Source organism: Charadrius vociferus, unplaced genomic scaffold (genome assembly GCF_000708025.1).
Source record: "Charadrius vociferus isolate BGI_N301 unplaced genomic scaffold, ASM70802v2 scaffold434, whole genome shotgun sequence".
Lineage (NCBI taxonomy): Eukaryota > Metazoa > Chordata > Aves > Charadriiformes > Charadriidae > Charadrius > Charadrius vociferus.
Genome location: NW_009648154.1, coordinates 694,561 through 718,232, shown reverse-complemented (window position 1 = coordinate 718,232; position 23,672 = coordinate 694,561). Strand labels below are relative to the sequence as shown.

The following is a 23,672-nucleotide window of genomic DNA, read 5'->3' as shown; positions in this document are numbered from 1 at the left end:
CTGGAGCCCCTTTAGGCACTGGAAGGGGCTCTGAGGTCTCCCCTTTTTGGCCTTCTCTTCTCCAGGCTGAACCCCCCCAACTCTCCCAGCCTGTCCTCCCAGCAGAGGGGCTCCAGCCCTCCCAGCATCTCCGGGGCCTCCTCTGGCCCCGCTCCAACAGGTCCATGTCTTTCCTATGTTGAGGACTCCAGAGCTGGAGGCAGCACTCCAGGTGGGGTCTCCACCATCGCAGAGCAGAGGGGCAGAGTCCCCCCTCGCCCTGCTGGCCACACTCCTGATGCAGCCCAGGATACAGTTGGCCTTCTGGGCTGAGATCGCACATTGCCGGCTCATATATATACACACATATATGTATGTATATAAATACAGATAGATACGATGGGGAAAGCATTGCGTAACTTCTGCTAGGAATGCACAACCATAATAAACTTTACTGTGGAGCAAACCTAACCCATAGCGCAGCTCGGAGCTGGTCCCCGAGGAGCCTGAGACACGTCTCCGTCAGGGCAGGCTCCCATCCACGCTCGCTTCAGACTCCCTGGGAGGGGGGTCTGGGAAAGAGCTGCCCCAGTTAACAGGTACACTGGTCTTCAGCAGAACGTAACACAGGTCAGCCAGGAGAGCAGAAACTCCTCCATGAGCTGCACTTCCAAGAGGGATGCAAAGCAACGCGGGGTTTCGGCACTCGGATGAGAAAAGAGAAAGGAAAGTGCACCCCGAGTTTAAAACCCACTCTTGAACCGGAGGGATTGCTCTGCCACGGCGCGAGCCGGAGCCCGACTCGCTGCGATTGCGCAGGCAGACACCACGCGCTGCGGTCCAGCCTCCGGGGAGTCCCCACCTGCCCTGCGGACGGGGCCAGCCAGCGATCAGCCACTCCTTATCCCCATCACACGCACCAGCAGTGGAGTTGAGTGCTTTCCAATTTCCCCGTTGATTATTTTGCTACATTTAAAACGTATTTCTTCCCCAATTCAAAAAGCCAGCCACACAGAAAGGTGAATTTTCCCACACGCTGTTTCACACCTCCCGGACAAAGAGCTGGCAGGGTGCAGGTGACAAACTACAGCTGCCCTCAGTACGGAAAGCGCTTGGGTTTTCAACCTGCTGAAGACATCTTTACCCCACCGTAGAAATCTCGGCATGAGAACAGCAGGCTTGGTTATCCCCTTATTCTTTTTCTCAGCTCTGTAAAACCTTCTTCATCTTCCAACGAGTATCAGCTGCAGGAAAACACTTCCTACGCAATGCACTCTCGGCACACAAGTATGTTATAAGTATCCGGCCAGTGGCACTGATGATTAAAAGATCTCAATCTGTAGAATCTCATCAACGTGCAAACATCCTTCCTTGACAAGGCAGCAAGGGACGGAAGCATTTTGATTACGGCAAGATGTCAGAAACAACAGAGAGCAATGGCACCTTCGGAACGATGCTCGTTTTGGGTCCTGGGTGAGGCACCACGGCGTGGCGATGCTGTGGTTTCAGCAGCACCGTCCCCACACCAGGTCTGGGCGAAGTGAGCAGAAGCGTGTCAGAAGCCACGTGCTTGCGCCAGTTCTGATGGCCAACGGGCAGATTCACCAGGACAGCGACGTGCCTCAGCTCCAGCGCAACGCGCCTTTGCAAATTCCAAACAGCATCTCCAGGAAACAGTAAGGGGAGTAAGTCATGAAATAACAGTAAAACAAAGTTTTATTATTGGCAGTAAAAGACAGCAGTTTAATTCTCTGTATACCCGCACATGTAATCACACTATTAAAATGAACTAACTACTCTGAATAAGCATTAGGAAAATATACCTTGTTTTCCAGCAGCGCACTCAGCCTGCTTTAATTTAAATGGGGCACAAGCTCTCAGCATCTGGTCTGTGACCCGCGGAGCTCCCCCAAAGCTGTCTTGCGGCTAACTCCCCTCTCCTTTTCTTCCCCTGGCATTCTGCTGGAGCGCATTTGCTCGTCCTGCGACACAAATCCCAGGCAACTCGGATAAAACCGCGTAGCCAGTTCTCACAAATCCATGGAAACAAGCACAAAGGGCCGGGAACGCTGCTAAGGAAGCCCACTGGCAAGCGGGTAAAGGCAAGGGTCGCGGCCGTGCCGAGCGGCTCCCCCAGCCAAGGCTCCGATATCCCATTCACGCAGCATTCGCCTTCGGCACGGGGTGCTGGGAATAAGAGGTGGCTGCAAACAGAACCAGCAACAGGCCAGAATGTGCCGAAAATCTAAGGGAATAGCCGAACACCCCAGCTATTCCCATGGCTTACCTGTGGCACAGTAACTCCCAACTACTTCCCATAAATGCAGCGGAATTCAGTCGAGCATCACTCAGACGAAGGAAGTTTTCCAGCTGCGGAGTGCGGGTGGCCGGAGCACACGCAGAGCCGCTTACTGCAGGCGAGGGCAAAGCCCTGCTCCCACCGAGTGGTAGTCTCCAGCACCACCCAACCTCATCGCGTTCCTTCTGCTCCAGGACCTTGCAGAGGCTGTCTGAGGCCTGATGACACCCAGAGCGGCTGCAGCCAAACCAAAGCGTCTGCTGGCCCTCCTGGCTAGTACAGCTCCTCATAACCAAGAGCTGATCACCCTGCAAGTATGAACTTTGCTGAGCAACTGAGGCTTATCTTGACATAAGGGTGAAGCAGCAGCTGGACTTCGTAAATAATCACAGCATAGTTTGCACCGGAAGAGACCTTTAAAGGCCACCTAGTCCAACCCCCTGCCATGGGCAGGGACATCTTCAACTGGATCAGGTTCTCAGAGCCCCATCCAACCTGGCCTTGAACACCTCCAGGGATGGGGCACCCACAGCTTCTCGGGGCAACCTGCCCCAGGGGATCACCACCCGCACAGGCAAGAAGTTCTTCACAATATCTCATCTCAATCTTCCCTCTTCCAGTTTAAAACCGTTCCCCCTCATCCCATGGCTCCCCTCCCTGATCCAGAGTCCCCCCCAGCTCTCCTGGAGCCCCTTTAGGCACTGGAAGGGGCTCTGAGGTCTCCCCTTTTTGGCCTTCTCTTCTCCAGGCTGAACCCCCCCAACTCTCCCAGCCTGTCCTCCCAGCAGAGGGGCTCCAGCCCTCCCAGCATCTCCGGGGCCTCCCCTGGCCCCGCTCCAACAGGTCCATGTCTCTCCTGCGCTGAGGGCTAAGCTGACTTCAAAAGCAATGAGAGTTATGAAAGATACATTTTTGAAAGGAGAAACAGGATGGTGTAAAAATCCACCTTGCCAAGGACCAAGCGGGGACAGGCTCTTGGCGTTTTAACTTGAACTTTCTCTCCTGTTTAGCCCAGATAGAGACCTCATGAAAACCAATGAGCTGAATTTAGGCCGGAAACTGGGGATGATACACAACAGCTGCACTGGCCTGGATGGAATGACCAAACCCAGAATGTGCGTGAACGTTTGGGGCATTTCTCTCTCGCAGAGCTGGAAGTTGTCGTTCTGTCAATGCCGAATAGTTCCCAAAACATGGAGCAGGCTGCAGAAAGCAGACACATGCACCGCGAGAGACTGACCTAAACCATCCCCTGCTTGTACGCAACATAACAACTCCTTCAACGCTACAGAGAACACAAAGGAGAAATACAAAGACAGATGCGAAACTAACGCTGATGTCTCCCTTGAAATTCCCGATTCACTCTCATCAATACAGATGAGGATTTCACTGTAACTGCGTCCTCCCTTTCGGCAAAATTAAAAGAAAACACCTTATTCGACAGCTCTGCCCCTCACTGGCCTGAGAGAGGGGACTGGTGTTTCCCACCGCCAGCGCGGCTGCGTCAAGCCTGCTTTCCTCAGCTCTAACGAACTTTGCATTAAACACCCTCTTTCCCGCCCATCCGTCCCAACCCACTCCGTCCCTCTCCCGCTCTCCGCTCCCCATCAGGAACAACGGCTCGGGATCTTCTTTTCCTCTTGGGTTCTGCTTTATTCAATTCCATCTCGAGCTCCTGGTTTGTTGTACCTTCTGTACACCATCCTCGTGTTTCTATGGTCAGACGCGACCTGTTCATCACCACGTTAACCCTGTGCTGAAAAGCGAGCACCGGGCTGCGTCTGTAGCGCCCGGAGCCAAGTCCCCTGCACAGAGACACAACCTGCGCACGGGAATCAATGGTTTCAGATGAAATAAGGGACAAGAATAACTGTCAGGAGGCAGCTTAGCAAAACAAACTGCCCTCCGTTTGAACATCCTGAGCCCAGCCAGAAAAAGACTGGCCTGTAAAATCATTTTCAAACGAAAAGCCATTTTCAAAAAGAATTCTTGACAAGATTCAGATCAACTGCAGTTTTCTGGCTTAGTCAGACCCTGAGAACCAAATTCTGCTCTCATTTACATCAGAGCGAAGCTCAAAGCCTAATGAAATAGTTGATGTTCATCCTCATGTAAATGAAAGCAGAATTTGGTCCGAAAAATCCTGTTTTCCCAACTGACTTTATTACAGGGTAAGTGTTAGGCGGGAGTTCAGGTTTCTTTTGAAGTTATTTTATGGCAAGGAGATAGAGTGGCAGAGATCTAGTTCGACGAGTCTAATCTGTCCTAAATATGCACACAGTGTCTGATGAAAGAACCACAGAGGAGCTATGGCAGCCCTGCAACGCATAGTTACAGAAGCCACACAAATAGTATTGAGCTTCCAGCAATTTAAATGGGAAGTATTCTGCCAGAAATCTAACCCCGGCTACTTCACATGTCAGCAACTCAGAGAGTTTTAATATACCGGTTGAATAAGTTATAAACACGAAGACTCGAAACCATTGCTGAAAACTTACCCAGGAGGAAACCGGAAAACAACAGCACGGAGCAAGAAATAAGCAGTGTAACTGGATAAAGAGAAGAACAGCTAAATGCAGAACTGAGACAGGTAAAATTCCCTCCTCGTGCACCCCCTTCACCCGCAACATCCAACAGTTCCACTGTAGCAAAGGATTTGATCAAACATGAACAGGAATGGAAGAAATAAATCCTGGCAGACACCGACCTCCCTAATGAGTCGTACTTCTATAATAGAGTAGTAATAAGCCAGAAGAATTTAAGCCTGGAATAATAACGTTGTGCTTTGCATGTTTACAGCGCTTTTCCTGTTTAAAGCACTTCTCTCATATTACCCAATTGTTCTTCATAACACTCCCATCTGCATTTGCTTCCGTGATTCCTTCATTTCACAAAGGTGCCACTAAAGACACGGATACCGGCAGCTTGCCCACGGCTACCGACGAATAAATGAAAGAACCGAACCACAATTCCCAGTTCCAGTTCTGTGCCCGCCTTACAGGACTGCAGACCTTTCCCCAGCTGGAAATGTCCTGTCTTATTCCATACGCTGACCGCCCCTCGCGCTGGCGGAACGCAGGAGCAAGGCTTTCTCCATGGCCAACTCCACTTCCACATCACAGCCGGGGAAGCCTCGCCAGCAGCCGGGCCTTTCCCGTCACCTCTGTCCTCAGGCAGCTCTACGGACACGGCACGGCTCACGCCCAGGACAGGTCTGGTCTCGCAGAGCTGAGGTTTCCACAAGGGGCCCACGCTGGAGATGGTTACCTCAAACCCTTTGCTCTGGCTCCGCATAACGATGAGCACCTCAGAAATACAGTTATTTGCCTACGACGTGCAAATATTTACAGCGGATGGAAATCAGAGATTGGTATCTCTCCACCAGAAATAATTCCCCAAACATAAAAACTAAAAAAAATTAACAACTTGGCTTCTTGATCGTCTGCATTAACCTACTTACGGCAACAGCGGCATTACGGAAAAACACGCTGCATGTTCATACATAGTCCAGTTGGGACTCATCAAGCCTTAACAATTTTTGAGCTGGAAAGTTTCAATTCATTTCTTCTTTGATAATAAATCCACACATACATCCAATACTCAAAATAAACGAGAACAGCAGCTTTCTAGGACTTGATTCCCCCACTAGTGCTTCTGAACAATGTTCTCAAATCCCATTAACCACGGGACGCAAACACCTGAGACGCCTGAACATATACACCTATGAATGACTCTTTTGCCCCACTTGAGCCAACTGGAACACCTGTATTAATTTCAGTAGTCAGTGTTCCACCACAGAGACTTTATTTTGTGATTTCTTCACAAATAAAATCCTCACTGACAGGAAAACCAGGAGTTTTGCATTTTAAGGGCTTGTGTATGTGGTTCTGAAAACAGGAGACCTGACACACCGCTCCTGATGGTTCCAGAGACAGAAGAACTGCAGTAAAGCTCTCAAGATCTCCATTAGTTTTCCACTTCAGGGACACAGCTCGACTGACCAAAAGGCAAAGGGAGCAATCCACAGTCTGAATTCATCTTGTTGGGATTATGGCTCTTTTACACAAATATGAAGAAAATGATGGTATCAACAGTCTACTTTGCAGCTCAAAGTGACTTACGGAAAATCTGCAATTTATGGAAAATCCTTACTCCAGGAAATTTGGCTGCATGAGAAAACTCTAGCCAACAGTAAGAGAAATATCGACACGCACACCAAATTCCAATAAAGCAGAATAACATACCTCCTTGAAGTTATCGAATGCAGATAAAATGATTTCATGCCCTCCTCTGACGAGACAAACGGCTGCTAAAAGTTCTAAGACGAGGGCCTTTGTCCTGTGAAGAAAAGAAACAGCGACAGTCAACGACCGCCCCGTGCCGAACCACCTTCTTTCTACCTGCCTGCAAAACACACGTGGAGACACTGGGAGACGCAGATCGCGTCCCGTGTATTTTTAATCTCTTGAAACCGGTAAACCTACAAGGCGTTTAATGCTGAGCATCACCTGATCCAGGGAACTGCGACTCTCCCGGGATCATGCAGCTTTCCCCCATTTTAACACGTCTCAAAACATGCAAAAAATTTAAACCGCGAACGCTGGTGGAAATTGAAAGCAAACCCGTGGCAGTTGCAGAGCTCTGGCAAAGGCAGTCCTCCTCAGCCTTCGACAGCCTGGGCTCCGCAGAGCCCACCTGCCCGAGCCCGCAGCGGGGGCAGCCTCCCCCAAGCCAGCATCACCGCACGGCAGCCACCAGCCAGCCGGCTCCACCGCAGCGCAGCCCGCTCTTCTCAGCCCAGGTTTTACCGAACGCGCTTATAATTCAAATCTGTATTTTGCCCGATACAAATCTGAATTATTTTCTATGATAATTATTCATAGCCACACACACACACGAAAAAAAAAGACGTGGTTCTCTGAAGTGAATATAGGATGCCTTAGCACATCTCTCCCCTCTCGAATCGGAAATACGGGCAACTGATTGACAGCAGTGCTAACACAGGCATATTAACGAGAGAAGACAACAGATTACTGAAAGAAAAGCATGCAACAGACTCAGTCTAACTCTAATATAAGTAATCCCCGGTACTTTCTTACCGGGTTCACGTAAGGCAAAAGCACCAACCGGACTTTATGGCCAGATGAGCTCTGAGCAGGTATTAAAATCATGCAGACACATATGAAATTAGTCTCATGCCAAAGCATTGACCCAAACCAGATGTTACAGAAAAAGAAATACCTTTTGGCTTTCAAAGTGTCAAGGTTATCTTTGGAAACCAGATAAAATGTTCACTTTCCTAGGAAATTTTAAATGTATCATTTTCAATTCTTACTCATCAATTTTTTTTTTCCTGCCACAAGAAGAAAATCCACGCTCTTTCAGACCGGATCAAGGGGTTCTTACTACAGATCTTCAGCAATACCCCCTCCAAGGGCGGGCGGTGAACCGTGACTGCGGGAGAGGGGAGGGCGATCTCTGAGCACAGAGCCCACGGGATGCCCACGTCTCCGATGCTGGTCGGAGCGCTCACCTACACATCTGGGGTGGGGACGGGGAGAGGACAGCTACGGCTGTGTCGGTGGCATCCACTGGGGCACAACCAGAGAAAAAGGAGTCCCTACATCCATCCTCCACCCACTCCTGCGGCACCCAGCTCCGCAGCGTGCACGGCCTGGGGACGGGAGCAGCTCTGCAGCATCGCTCAGAGCTGCCGCTTCCCTTTTTGCACATCTCAGACAACTCCAACCTCTGGTTTCTTCAAAAAATCATCATGGGGCTAAACCAAAAAGAAATTAGGTTTTGAACAGCACTAACATTACGTTAAGCCACATTTGAAAGCTTTTTTTTTAAATAAACAGAAATCTAAATAACCAACTTCTTTCGCAAATGAAAACTTGGGCTCTCTCTTATCACCCGATTTCCAGGCACCGGACACCAAAAATGATCAAAAACTAAACTTCCCGTATCCTTCCCAGGTATGCTGTGCCCAGGCTTGCTGGGATAAAGAACAGAAAGGAACGAAGTTCCATCAGGGCAAGATTTCAAGCAGTGCACTGTAAGGCAAGCGGACAGCCTAAGCAAAGGCTAGAGAGAGAGATTTATAGTGCTGTTTAGTTTTGCCTCACCCCCTAGTTTTACCTTCCCTTGCAAACATCACTGTGTCACATTTGGTTTCGTGAAGACATGCAGGAGGTCTGCAGCTCCAGGCTTTGCTGGAAGCGGGCGCCAGGGTGAGGGGCGCGCGCGGGGAGAGGAGGGGACGCAGCCTCGCTGCCCGCACCTCCCCTCTGCCATTCCCACCTCATCGCCGGGGCTCACCGGCAACCCCACAGGGAACAAGAACGAACCCCCCTCTCAAAGAACTGTAAACCTAAGGGCCCCTCAGACAACGCCTAGTTAAGAAGATTTTCCTACTCTTCAGGAGAATCCCAGGCTAAGCTGCTCATTATCAGCCAGGTTGTCTTTGCACTGCCGTCGAGACGGAGTGCTTAAGGAGAGAACTTTCAGCCGAAGAGTCAGGAGCTCCCGAAATCAAGGGAACTAGCTGGCAATTGCTCATCTATTTGCACCACAACACAGATTTAATCTGATTCAGAACAAAGTCTGATTTTTGCTACGGGTTTGTGCATAAACATAACCCTGAAAATCCCTCTCCGTGGACTCTTTACTTACCCACTTCTTAAACCCTCTAAAAGCAAGTGCAGCCTACCTGGGATTCTTGTTGTTCAGACTTAGTGCAATTTCATTAACGGCATGTGGATGCGACATGACCATATTGAATCCATACTGAAAAGAGAAGGGGAAAATATTGTTTCAGTTCTGAGACTGAAATTATTATTTTTCAAATCCAACAAATTACGTATCTCTGACCAGATCTGGCGGCAGTCCTTCACAGCGCTGTAAACCAAACAAAACGTTGTTGAGTTTACCAAGTCAGCCAGCACATTTCCATCTACCACCGTGCCGAACAGTGCCACTGACAGTGTCGAAAGTACCTGCTTTGGCTACGTCAGCCAACAAAAAAGGGTCCGCTCCACCACTGCCAACCCCTCGGCTCGTCCTTTCCCCTCCCTCTTGCTTTTAATTCCGACAGTCAAGCGCATCATTTACCCTCTAAAGAGGAATTTGCAATTCAGCAGCCAAAATGACTCCTTTTCCAGCACACACGCTGCCATGGAGCGCCCGCAGTGCGCAGTTACTGTGGCAGAACTGCTGGCTTTGCTCTCCAAAAATTAAAAAAAGAATTGCTCTGGAAAACACCGTATTGGTTATTAGACAGCCTGTGAACCCCAGGGAGCCCGTATCCCCAAGGGCAGAGTTCCCATACACAGCCGTGTTAGAAATAGCTCCTACAACCACACAACTCGTAATAAAGGTGCTCACCACAGGCTTTCTTTGAAGCACTTTTAGCTGTTACTGTTTCAGCAAAAAATCCCAAGTTGCTGAAGGTACCCGGGCATGCCATATGATCAGGGCATCCCACAGAAGAGAAGAGAAAGTCATGAAAATAAGATCAGCTTTGGGCTGGTTTATTCTTTGATTTGCAGTTATTGCAACCGCCTTGTGATAAAGACGGAACAAGAGTGACCGCTTGGATTTTCCATCAGTGTACAGCTCTTCTGGAAAATTCTCATCTTTCCTAAGTGTTAGTACTAAATCCTGAGAAGAATTACAGCTTCGGTTGTGTAGCTGCGTGCCTAATAAGTTAATGCAAACGGAGCCCATCACTGCAAACAGGAACCTGCCCAATATGCACATGGGCTTCACAACCGTACTAAATCGTGTGCATGGTGGCACAAGGACTGGGTTACACTGCTTCCCAGCTACCCTGCCTAAGAACGAGCAAGAATCTAAACCTTTGCGTCAGGGTTGGGCACAAGTTGGAACAGAGGAAGTTCCGTTCCAACACACGGAAACACTTCTTTACGGTTGGGGTGGCAGAGCAGTGGCACAGGCTGCCCAGGGAGGGGGTGGAGTCCCCTTCTCTGGAGGTTTTCAAAACCCGCCTGGATGCAGTCCTGAGGGATGTGCTCTGGGCAGTCCTGCTTTAGCAGGGGAGTGGGGCTGGGTGAGCTCTAGCGGTCCCTTCCAACTCTGAACATTCTGTGATTCTGTGTTACCTTAATTCACCATCAACCTTCTCCTCCCCCCTCCCAACAACAAAGCAGTTATGTGGTCCTAAAGAACAAAAAGGGAAATACCTGGTAATTCATTATGGCCCGTAAACACATGATGCAGACGTGGACATCATCTTTTTTACTCACTAATCTGGAATTTTTTAGCGTTCTTCGGCTTGGCAAGGTGTTATACCTGCAAACAAAAACAGCTCTCATCAATCACAAGACCATGTTTAGGTGGTAAGAATAAAGAAATGGAGATATTCCTCCTCTGGGTGAAAACGCTCCTCTGTGTCCAGTTTTGGGCTCCCCAGTTCAAGAGGGGCAGGGAACTCCTGGAGCGAGTCCAGCGAAGGGCAACCGAGATGATTGAGGGATTGGAGCATCTCCCGTATGAGGAAAGGCTGAGAGCGCTGGGACTCTTTAGCCTGGAGAAGAGAAGGCTGAGGGGAGACCTTATTATGGCATACAAGTATCTGAAGGGTGGGTTGAAGGAGGATGGAGCCACACTCTTCTCGGTGGTTCCCAGTGACAGGACGAGGGGCAGTGGGCACAAGTTGGAACAGAGGAAGTTCCGTTCCAACACACGGAAACACTTCTTTACGGTTGGGGTGGCAGAGCAGTGGCACAGGCTGCCCAGGGAGGGGGTGGAGTCCCCTTCTCTGGAGGTTTTCAAGACCCGCCTGGATGCAGTGCTGAGGGATGTGCTCTGGGCAGTCCTGCTTTAGCAGGGGAGTGGGGCTGGGTGAGCTCTAGAGGTCCCTTCCAACTCTGAACATTCTGTGATTCTGTGATTAATGCAGACGTCTTTTGGTTCTGCAGAGCAGATGACCATCAGACAACACACACGTAGACGAGGCAGGGAGAAGGTGAGGGGCCGTTGAGACTGGCAGCGTACGAAGCCGCAGGTGCCCAACTCCACACCTGCCTGCCGGCCACCGCTGCCCAGCCAGCGCCAGCCCCCACCACGAGCACCGGTCCCAGTCCCTCCACCCGGCACAGCCGGTGCCACCGGCCATAGTGTGACCCAGCCAGAGCCAGACACCTCCATCTCTCGTGGCACGGAACGGGGAAGGAACGAACCACCCACGACCGCAAGGATTCCAGATTTTTTTCCCCGTGCATTTTACTCTGCAGGAGCAGCAGCGCGGGCTTTTAATGGAACCGAACGTTCGTAGGCATCAGCAAATGTATTCATCCCCGCTGCATCTCCTTTAAGAATGGTGCCTCTCTTCTATTCCGCAGCTGAGCTTTCTGAAAGGCCTCCAAATTATTTGGGGAAAATACAGCCCTTCGGAACTTTCCTCAGAACAGAGGCATTAATTATTTTAATTGTGACCCCTAACTGGTACATCAACCTCGAATTCAATTAAATAAGTACACGGAATAAACACAAAGGGAAATCCTTAAAGCTGTCATTTCTACGGCATAGTAAATGAAAACCACATTTCAGCTCTTCCTGAGATACTGCTTATTTTCTTTTGAGAAAAAACACACTCCACGGGCTGAGCACAGGAAATCGGAGACAAGGAGACAGGCTGCCATGTGAAATACATATATGTCCTTATATATGTGAAATCGAATAAGCGACAAGAGGATTATGGTCAATACACTCTTTTGACAGTGATGCGCTAACTGCTGCCATCGGGCGATGGGGTCCGCGGTGCCACCGCGGTGCCCTGGCGAGCCGCGGGAGCAGCACGCTGCGGGACAAGCCCCATCCAACCCGTGGGGGGCTGCGGGGTCCCCGGCTGTGCCAGGGACACCGAGGGGCTCCGCAAAGCCCCCGAGCAGCCCCAGCCGGCAGCACCGCCGGCAGTGCCGACAGCGGTGGTGAAGGCTGCTGGTTTGGGGTTGGAAAAACACATTATTTGTCGTGCTGCCCCAATTTACAGAGTAAGAACAGCCGGGAGAGAAGGTGCAGGCAGGGTCTCAGTTAGGCACAGGGCTGCAGCATCCAGAGATTTGCTCCCAGTTTATACGACACCGGTGAGCGCAGAGACCAGCAGCTCGCTGGCTCGGGGGCTACCGAAACCTCCGGGCAGGCACAGGAATGCTTTTGCATTTCCAACTATCACGCTCGGGCCTGAAAATGGGAGGAAGAAAGTATAAAAATCTGCCGATAGGAAGATGGAAAGAAAAATAACGTGATGCACGTGTAGTGATGTGCAAATTCTGACATTTCCTATGGAACGAGCAACTCCTCTGGGGGAGAAAAGGGAAATTCATAGATGAAGTTTGACTGCTGGAGTAAATGCAACCTCCAGTAAAAAGAAGGCTTCTTCAGACACCTGCAGCTGGCCTCACACTTGCCAGGGCCACCTCTGCAGCCTGGAGAACACACACGGAAAGGCTTTTCTTCCCCTTGATTTGGGGAAACAACTGCAGTGGGGAAAGCTTCTGGATTACAGCACCCTTAGCTCTCACTCCGGTCCCTAACCAGGAGTTAAACGCACCAGTACTGGCACTCAGCAATGACTCGCAGCACAACCGCGCGCACACGCCGAGGCAGCGTGCGAAGGAGCGCTGGGGGACGGGAGAGCTTCCAGGGGACACGCACACCCAGGCTCTTCCATCCGAGAACTATGCCACCGCTCCGGGAAAGTCTGAGTGGCACGCAGGGAGTCAACGGGGAACGACCTGTCATTATTTCTCCTAACACGGGAACTACATGGCGTCACATCTAATTACCCGGTGACAGGATCAAAGCAAACCTGGTCATTTTTGAGGCATTCCTCCACACAGTGCTCCGGAGAGCGGGAGCTCTTCAGCACCACTGCTGCGGAGCCCAGAGCCCGGCACGGGCTCCAACAGCACTTACACCAATTCACAGAGGAAAAAACCCATCAAGAACTGTTAAACGCAAGATGCAATCCTCCGATCGGGATACTTAAATCTACAGACTGCTGGAAGCAGCAGCACGTACCGGGAGAAACATCACTGGGTGTCTGCCTTGCTCGCACGAAGCAAGTGCTCTGAGCATCTCCCGCACTCAGCGTCTGCCCCAGGGCAGCGTCAGAGAGGGGATTAGATACGGCTTTGGTGTTATCACACTGCACTGGTTTCCTCTTTCTGTCCTCTGCATCTCCGGAGTGCGTTTGGGGGGTTGCCCTGTTTATTGTGGATGCTACTGTGCAGATACTTGTCTAATCCATGCTACTCATTTTGTTTAAAAAAGAGGCGTAGCTTTTAAAATCACTGATGATGATGATTAATAATAATAGTAATAATAATAATAGTAAAGATTAATAATAAATACAGGAACAAGTAATACCAGACTCGTTTTATTCTGACTCGCTACCTCCCTGACACAAAGGACGCACTTGCAAATTCTCTCACGGTAAACGTACAAAGCGAGCGGGGATGTCCCGCGTGCCGGGCAGCGGTGCCAGCTCCGCAGCACCCCGGCTGTGCCCCCGTGCGCCCGCGGGAGCCCTCCCCGCCGCGCAGCCCCGGCGCGGGCCGAGAGCGGAACACGCGGGGAGCGCCGCAGCGCGGTGCCAAACCTCCCTGCCCACGGAGAGCCGGCGACTCTCAGGCTTCGGCAATTACTTCCCTTCGCTTTCATTTCTCCAGGAGCGCCGAGATGAAAGAAACCCCAAAATTCAAAGCAGAATTCAGTCAAACTGCTTTCCCCCCCCCTCCCTCTACATATGAATGCCTAAATCAGCTCAGGGCACTCCAGACGGATTTCAGGTTTGCGGGAAACATGACCTAGTTTTGCCTGAGAGCAGTGAGCGGTAAGAGCCCGGGAGCCGGCTTTCGGGGAGCAGACCCCGAGGAGGGGCACGGGAGTGGGACAGGACTAGGCTGCTCCCCGCCCCGTGGGGCCGACTCCGCTGGCCCCCAGCCCCCACGAGCACTTCGGATGGGGTCCTGCGCTGCACTGCACGCACCTGGGCTCCGGGACACTGTCCGGCTGCTCCTGGGGGGGACGGGGACAGCCAGGGAGTCAGCCGTGGGTCCCCACCAAGGGGCTGACTGCCCACACACACCCCCTGCGCTCGGGGACGCACTTGTCTTCCAGATCTCCCTTCCCGAGACAAACGAAGAGCAGTGCAACCTTCAACTGGGAGCCCTACCTTGAGCCTGAACTGGGAAGTGTGGAAGCACTGCCTGCGTCAGCTGGAAAACGCGTAACCCCACCGCACTAGCGTATTTCCACCCAATCATTTCACTAAATGCGAAAAAACACTGCAATAAAACGATTTAAAAGTCATTTCTAGTCATACAGAGATTGTTCTCACAATGACTTATCTCGGTTTTAAACTACTAAAGGCTGCATACATTATTTTCCTTTAAATTTTAAATAAGTAGACTATTTAGATCCTTATCACACCACTGATAGAAGAAAAAAGTCCTCCTCAGTGCCTGGTTTATCAAGTTCTTACGTTTCAGAATGCCTTTAAACATCGGACAGAGTGCCGTCAGCTGTAACAAATGGGAGCAAGTCTCCTTACGCTAATAAAAGATGACCATAAAGCCAGAACTTGGCATTTTCAGCTGCCTGGGGAGCGAAGAGAAACAGAATTGAGGAGCAGGGATACCCTGCAATGCAATGGGTCCCCCGAACACGCTGGGTCCCTCTCCCCGGGATCCAGCCCCCTGCACGGAGTCTCTGCGGGCTGCAAGATGCTCTCCCCTACACCTCTCGCTGCCCGCACGGCTTTCTGGGCACCCAACCAAACCCCCGCTCTGCAAAGCAATGCAGGCACCAACTGGGAAGGCTTGAGGTGAAAACAATGTTTGCCGCTTCTGAAGAGGTGGAAAAGACCCAGAGAAACCCAAGAAGGGCTGCAGACACCCCGTACAGCGCTACCTGCCCGCAGCCAGGCAAGCTGCTGTTTTGAAGCCTGGAGATGATCACTTGGAGGTTTCTCATACCAACGACCAACCGAATAGGCAAAGGCAGAGGTACCTGCTCTGTCCTCTTCCCAAAAGCCAAGGGGACCCTCACCTGCGGGGACTCTGCCCCAGCGCCAGGCTGCACACCGCGCTCTCTGCCGCAGCCCTCCTGCCTTCCCCCCGTCCCGCACGGCGGTGGCGCGTTGTTCAGTGATGCCATCAGCGATACGCAGAGCCCGCACCCTCCGGCGCGCGGAGCTTCCCCCCGCGTTAGTTTAGCATTCGGCTGAGGAACGGGCACAGAATATGCAATCGAGAGCTGCACTGCAGAGAAAATATCTCCAGCACAGATGGGATTCTGCCCTAGATTTAGATCGCTTCCCTTCAACAGATGCAAATTTCTTCACACAGACATGAATGCCAAGAATTAATGAGGATTTTTTGTACAGAAACTCTTTTACGACGACTCTGCACGCTGGAAGTAAGGCTCGAGAAGCTTTCGCTGCACTAGGGGCAATTGCAACGACCCCTGATGTTATTTGTTTCCTTCCCAAAGGCAGGGCAGGCTGGCGGTAGCTCGAACACCTCCCCTTACACGACGTGAGCCAAACCAGGGTGGATGATCTTCTTTTGCTTTTATTTCATTTCTTGTTACTAAACATTAGGCTGATCCGAGCATCTGGATGAATTGTTGGGTTTGATTTCCTGTCTGCTGCAGGTCAAAGATTATGTCACCAAGAGTATATTTATCCCGGTAATTAAACTCAGATGGTTCCTCTTTTATTTCCTCTGCCCCTCCTTTAAAGAAGAACTATAAAACCTTTACTTCTGAAAAAAGCAGAAGCAGAAAACCTGCCCATGTGCAAACTCCTGCAGCGTGTAATGCTTTCCTCCTGCCCGCCGCCGGCGGTGGGTACGGGATGTCACACGTCGGAGGGAGCGACTCCACAGCTTTGTGCCTTTGCTGCCGGAGGCTGCGGGGACACAGCCGGGACGCTGCACCCGCGTGGCAAAACCGACCTCCCTTCAGAGAGAGGATAAATCTGCGCTGAAATAAACAGGACCGTTTAAGGTTCTTTCTCGCACACCATTTTTACTCAATTTGTTAACAATTTAGTTAATTGGGTGGTGATACAGGCGCTGCCATGATGCCTCTGGAGACCAGGCTGCGCTTTTACCCACCAGCCTCCTACAGAGAGGTGAGAAGGACCCTTCAGCCCAACCAGCCTGAAGAAATTAGTTTTGCTATACTCCTCCTGCCTCCACGTCCACATTACTTTGTTAATGGGACCAGCCAGAACTGCCGAAAATGTCCAGCACGTCCCGGCCTCACCCAGCGCTTTGTACAACTGAGACGTAGAAAACACAACATGCAAAGGCGTCTTCTGGTGCAGAACAGCTCACGCCGACACTGAAGACCCACAGATGGATAATTAAAACACCTACGCAACAAACTGAGATACTCCAAGTAAATAAAAGCCCTTTCCATCATGGTAAGCGAGCACAAATCTCAAGACAAACTCCTGCCATCTCCACCAACTTCAACGGAAGGACTTCCATGCTTAAAACGAGGACATGTGCGCAGTCCAACGGTGTAGACAGACTTCTAAAGCACCGCGTTAGTAACGAATACAAGTTACAGCTGGTTTCTCCTATTATTTTTATCTTCTTATCTGGTAAAGAATATCACGCCTTCGTTTGTCTAGGCTGGCTCCCTCGGAGTAGGAGCGATGAGAGGAGAGGACAGCCCAGGTGGACCTCACCGTCCCGCTGGCTGCTCGCCCACCTCTGCATGCGATGGGACCTCTGGTTTTCACTGGGCATTGGTGGTTTTTGGATTGCTTTTCTGCGATTTTGCTGGTGGTCATCTGGAGCTGGTGGCGTTTGTATTACAAATGTCCTCCTGACAGCAGAAAGGGACTCTGGAAGAGGAAGGTCTTGGCACCTCCTACAGATTTTGGATTTCTCTGATCTCCTCTTGGGGCTGAAAATGTCTCCTCTCTGCCACTTCAAACAGGGATGACAAAGCTGATTTGTGCCACAAATGTAAAGAAAATAAATCAGAACAGTTTGGGTTGGAAGGGACCTTGAAGACCACCTCGTTCCACCCCCCTGCCCTGGGCAGGGACACCTCCCACCAGCCCAGGTTGCTCCAAGCCCCGTCCAACCTGGCCTTGAACACCTCCAGGGATGGGGCAGCTACAGTTTCTCGGGGCAAACAACCTTGAGCCTGCTGGTTTTGTCTTCATCGAAAAGAATCTGGGAAAATTATTAATCCATAAAGCTGAGGAGATCTTTGATGCTTAAAAAAGGCGAAAAAAGGAATTGAAACAGTTTGGTTTGGTCTCCCTGCCTCCTCCCAGGCTCCGCAGCCAGCGCGTGACTGCAGACGGGAATGCACGCCCCGGCGGGGCTGAGCTCTGCCACACCGGGCACATCCCACCTAACATCCAGCAAGGGAGCCAGCATCTTTCTTCACCTCTGTAGGCACATACAGACGGGTGCTGTAGGGGATTCTCCCCCAGTTCGACCAGGACAGTTACTGACAAACACCCCACGCTGCCACCAAGCAGGCGACACGAGAAGGGACACGCTGCCACGGAGGTACCCTCAGCTGCCAGAGCCACCGCTGCCCGCCCAACGCCTGCCCAAGGTCTGTAAAAATCGTGGTCTTCAGGCCGAGAACCCCTAAGAATCACAAGATCGACAACCGACTGCTCAAAACCCCACTCTGTTAAATTAGCAAGCATCTGACAAAAATTCTGACGACAAAGTCAGCGGGTGCCCGAGCAGTGACAGTGTTCCTGGTGAAGCCCAATCCACCGCAGCGTAAGAAGCAGTGCCAAATCTGAGTCCAATTACCAAATGCATTCAAAGCCCATTTATGGATGAAGATACGTTTGCCTGCATCACTCTCATTACAGAGTCCACAGATTTTGAAGAAAGAAATGAAGTTTCTCAGTTCAATCCACATAAAAATTGAAGTATCTGACTCGGAAGAGAGGGAATTTCTAATGGGCTGTGACATTACAAAGTCTGCATTAATATTTATCTGACAGGAGAGTATGACTCTCATGTGAAAGTAATGCTCTTTCCCCCCCAAAAAAGCAGCAATAAAATCCTCAGCGGTTCATCCCCATTTTTATCCTTCTGCCCTCATTTTGGTGTTTGCTTCCCAAATCCCTGTGCCTCCTCTTAAAAAAAAAAAACCCACCTCAGTTGCCAAGGAAACCCAGTGAGCCGGGAACTGGCAGGGTTTAGCACTACTAAAAAGAGCTCCGGGAAGGCAGTTAAAGTCACAGTTAGAAATGGATAGCCTCAGCCACGCACACACCAACAGACAGAGAACCTCCGTGCCCACGTCACCGCCGGGTGACTCCCCACGGCGGCCAGCTCACCCCGGCTGGCGGCAAGGCAGCCGCTCAGCGCGACGGAGCCGCCCCGTTGGCAAGCGTGCACGGGGTACAACTCCTCCCTAGCGGCTTTGTGCTTATCTCCCATTCCTTTTGCTGTATTTATACGTGTACAGCACACATCAGCTGGGACCCTGCAGGGTCCTGAGCGCTACAGCAGGTCTACAGCCGTTGAGGACAAGCAGGAGAGCTGGTGCCACGATACTGCCAACCAGGCACCAAAAATGAGAAGAAAACGGTGTTAAAACTGGCAGGAACCGTTGCCTCCCCACATCCTCTTGCCGTTTTAATAAGGAGGAATCCAGGCCAAATCCGTTCTCATTTTTCATATGGCTATGGCATAGCAGGGACGAGCCCAGGCCCTGAATTTTAAATTACCCTGTTAAGATTGTCAGCCTTCTCCTTTTTCATCCAAAGAGGGAGGACCGCTTCATCCTTTCTCTCCATTTTAATGCTTTTCATAACAAAGCCAGAAGAGGAGCTGCCCCGCAGAAGCAGCTGTGGCCTGGCTCTCCGCAGGTCCCAGTGACAGGGCAGAAACCTCCTGGTTTTGACCAGAAATGTCACCCCGCACACCCTCCTCACTTGATGAGCCCTTAGCTTGTTCTCAGGAAAAGATCCGGCCAACCGTATCCTGGGCTGCACCAGAAGTGTGGCCAGCAGGTCAATCACCTCCAGGCAGGAGGTGATTCTGCCCATCTACTCCACTCTGGTGAGACCCCACCTGGAGTACTGCCTCCAGCTCTGGAGCCCCCAAGATAAGAAGGACATGGACCTGCTGGAGCGGGGCCAGAGGAGAGCCACGAGGATGATTCGAGGGCTGGAGCACCTCTGCTATGAGGAGAGGCTGAGAGAGTTGGGGCTGTTCAGCCTGGGGAAGAGAAGGCTCCAGGGAGACCTTATTGCGGCCTTCCAGTCCCTAAAGGGGCTCCAGGAGAGCTGGGGAGGGACTTTTTACTGGGGCATGGAGTGACAGGATGAGGGGGAATGGCTATAAACTGGAAGAGGGCAGGTTTAGATTAAACATTAGGAAGAAGTTGTTCACTTTAAGGGTGGTGAGGCACTGGCCCAGGTTCCCCAGGGAGGTGGTTGAGGCCCCATCCCTGGAGGTGTTCAAGGCCAGGCTGGAGGTGGCCTTGGGCAACCTGGGCTGGTGGGAGGTGTCCCTGCCCAGGGCAGGGGGTGGGAACTCAATGGTCTGCAAGGTCCTTTCCAACCGAAACCATTCTGTGATTCTATGATTCTCTTTCAGAAAACCAATAGTTACTAATTATACAAAAAAACTCTTCTTAAAAACTTCCCACCTACTTTTAGCTTTTACTGTTTTTAATACACACAGTCCCCAGCTATTGAAAAAGTACACATTTTAAAACATTGATTTTTTTTTTTTTAAATGAAACACAAACAAAAGATGCTAATTCCATATAAATGTTGGACAGTTTCTGCCCAAGCTGCCCCGAGACCAAGATGGCTCTGTGGGCACGAGGGGGCACTTGGCTGAAAAATACCGTACTGAGTTACATTTCTGTGCCAGTTTTGGATATGAGTTAAGTCTATTTATAATAAAAAAGATGAAATAACACAGGCAATGACTAAGGGCTCTACGTCTTAGGTATGAAACTAATAATACTATTTGCAATATGATAAAGAAAATGAGTATCACGCTTCAACATTTTCTTTTCTTTTTGAAAACCCCACTCTACGGAAGCAAACTACCCTCCGAAGTTATAATGTGATAACCACACGTTTTGGAGGCTGAAAACTCCCCCCTGACGCTCAGGCAGTCGCTTTACCAAGACGTAGGATTACCAGATTATAAGGCATGGGGAGCAGCGCTCGCCAGGCGGCTCCATGCCCCGCACAGCCCCTGCTGCGCGCAACCTTCCACCTGGCACTTACGAGGTTTTCCGGCTCGAAGCCTCATCAGCAGAGCGCAAAGTGAAGCCGCTCCAGAGGCAGTTGGCTGAAAAGCAGCTCTGGCGGCGTTTGAACTGAAGTTGCTCAGGCAGAGAAACCAATCTGATGGTACGTGAAAGGCGGAGGAGGGCAGAGGAGGGCAGGATGCGAGAGAGAGAATGGGAGGAGAGCGTTTGAAAGAGGGAGGGGAATGAAGGATGCAAGGAAGGAGACGTGGAAATGGAAAATAAAAAAGGTAAGGAATAAAGGGGGACGTGAAAAAGGAAAAAGGATGGAAGGAAATGAAGAGAAAACATGTAAGAGACATGTAATGTATAGCCGAGTTATGCATTTCTAGTGTAACTCATCACAAGCACGCCTCCCAAAGACAGAGAGCAGAATCAGGCATCCTCCTGCAAGCACAAGGCTCCACCATTTCTCTGTCATAGTAATTAAAGATCAAAGAAAACCAAAACCCCTAAGAACACCATCGCAACATTAAAAGAAAAAATAAAAAATCAATTGGTCAAGTGATTTCGCTGGACTCCACAGCCGGTATCTCTCTACCAGAACTGTGTGTGTGTCTCCACCCCTCCACTGCTGATGTCTGTGAACTACATCTTCCAGGTATCACACCCGCCACAGCTCAGGCTGTCGGTGGAAGGGACGCGCTTCACGGGAACTAAAGAGCCAATGTTGTCATCGACTGACAAACCAAAACTGAACCTCAACCGGAAGATGTCGGAAAAAGCTGCAAGTCCTCACTGGCTCCATCTTTGTTGGACTCCTTTATGCTCACAGTACTATGTAACAAAACTCCACAAAAGCCAAAAGAAGTCAGAAAGCGTACGAGTAGAAGCCATTCGGCACTCTGAGCTGCACCCCTAGGTGACAGCACTGCTAGTTTAAAGGTGGTGCTTACTATGTTTTATAACAGTGAAGCATTGAAGGAATGCAACAGAGTTGACTGCTGTTCAGTCCTGGGAAGCGATCCTGCCTTTTCCACAAACTTAAAAAAAATCCCAGGATTTGGAAAGAGAGACTTCACAGTAGAGCCCAGGGTGACGCTAGACTTAACAGCGGGTTTGAAGGGTGGAAGCGGACTTTTAAAAAAATAAAAAAAGTCTTGTTCATAGCAGCATGGAAGGAATGCGCTGCTACAAGAGACCTTTTTGGACGAGACAGCAGGTCGGAGCTCCAGGCTGGCTGGGTCCATGGAAATCTTGAGATGCTCTTTGGAGAAGAGGAATGACTTCCTCTGTGCAAGCCACATTGTACCTGATGGAAACGCGTCATGCATCCTTAGATCATTCCGCCCCTGGAAAGGGAGGCAGAGTTATTCCTGCCTCTTCCTCCATTGCAGTGAAATGCTGCCCCGTGTTACAAGTTCAGCACTTCTTTCCATCTCAAAACTGTCAGTACAATGACACGTTTCCTATATATGTCAAACCTACCCTGTGAAAAGAGGGAAGATGAAAAATATTCTAATTGGAAAAATCATACTGACTCCTCTCACTCGGGCACTCGCCGTTTGTAGGTCACCCACTGCCTGACTAAACGCCTTACCGTAAAGTCGAGTGTCTGCCAGAGCGGGACACGCTGTTGCCAACCGGCGAGGGTAAATTACTGCCTCTGTGCAGGTCCTCAATAGATCGGCTCCAAGGTTTGGACTTGTCCATCGAGTTTTCCACATTGTTCTCCAAACTTTCAAAGTCAAACCTGAAAGGAAGCAGAAATTCCAACGCTGGGTTAGACAGAAGAGCTGCACGTAGCATTTTCCTTTCTGTTCAACATCTGCGGGTTTCAGCGGGTCCCCAAAGCTCACAAAAGCAAAGGAAGAAAGCAACGCAGGCTTCACTTCCCCTCGGCTCCAATTCAGCGCGAGCTTCAAACACACGGTGCAGCAAATTCGGACCTTGACAAAGGGAGCAGCCAACCACACAAGCATACCATTTCAGAAGGATCAAACAGCTACGTATTATTCTACCTCAATGTAAAGTAAATACATCGGCTGCTTTGCTGATGCCCTGCCTCGAAGGAAAGAGGGGGAATGCTTAAAGCTGTCTCCATTTTATTTCAATAAATCCATACGTTGTGCAAGTACTAATGCAGTTTCCGCCATCAATATGTGCACGAGCATTTACACTGCCTTGTTGGTGCTCACGAATCTCCCAGCATATGTAACAGATTACCATAATCATTACAGATTTTCTTTGATTTCTGACTCGCTGCCCATCGTACTGCTATTTCAAGCAAAAATTGCTTGTTCCCCTTACAGCTTTTGAGGTTATTACTCATGTTTACCACGTTACAGAGGGGAAAAACCCAGCAAGCTAACTTGCGTACATTTGTACAATTTTAGGAAGAAAGTCTTTATACAAACGCTTCTTTTTGCTGTGCACAGTTTTTTCCAGTTAGTGACATTTTAAAACATATAATTTTCCTCCATTAATTTTATTGCAACCCCACCAAAAATCTCTTTTCTATGCAATGATATATATACATCCAATGGCATCTTTTCTAAAAATAAAATATTAACTCTAGTCAGCTTCAGTTCCTAACTACAACAGTATCTTTAACCTGCCGCTTCTTTTCGTACAATTTGCTAGAAAAATCTGCTGCTACAATATCCTGAAGTGACAGTCTGTGGATATACAGAAACAGATCCTCTGCTGAACAACTATTTCACATTGTGTGATATAACGACTAATGAAAGCGGATTTGTTTCTCAATTTGTTCTAATAGTCACTAATTTCATCAGATTCAATAATCATTAATAATTTTATTATTTACTCCCTAAATGACTACACCTGACTCCTGGCTAACCAGATGTCGGCACCGCAAAAGCCGGTTTCATAGTCCTCCCGACTTGCAAAATCACCTTGAAACTCCCATTCCTGTCTCGCAGCGCATCTGCTGCACAGGATCACAGAATCCCAGAACCCCAGACTGGTGAGGGCTGGAAGGGTCCTCTGGAGCTCCCCCAGTGCCACCCCCCGCCAGAGCAGGGGCACCTCCAGCAGTGGCACAGGACGGCGTCCAGGCGGGTTTGGGATGGCTCCAGAGGGGGAGACTCCCCCACCTCTCTGGGCAGCCTGTGCCACTGCTCTGCCGCCCTCA

General features: G+C 50.2%; 1 protein-coding gene across 1 annotated transcript in view; it reads right to left on the bottom strand.

The window, feature by feature from the left end:
• FMNL2 (formin-like 2) overlaps positions 1 to 23,672 on the bottom strand; it is a 76,180-nt gene that overhangs the window by 34,730 nt on the left and 17,778 nt on the right. Inside the window, 4 exon segments of the mRNA XM_009884027.1 lie at positions 6,523 to 6,616; positions 8,991 to 9,067; positions 10,483 to 10,591; positions 22,119 to 22,271. Of these exon segments, the coding sequence (XP_009882329.1) occupies positions 6,523 to 6,616; positions 8,991 to 9,067; positions 10,483 to 10,591; positions 22,119 to 22,271 (433 nt within the window).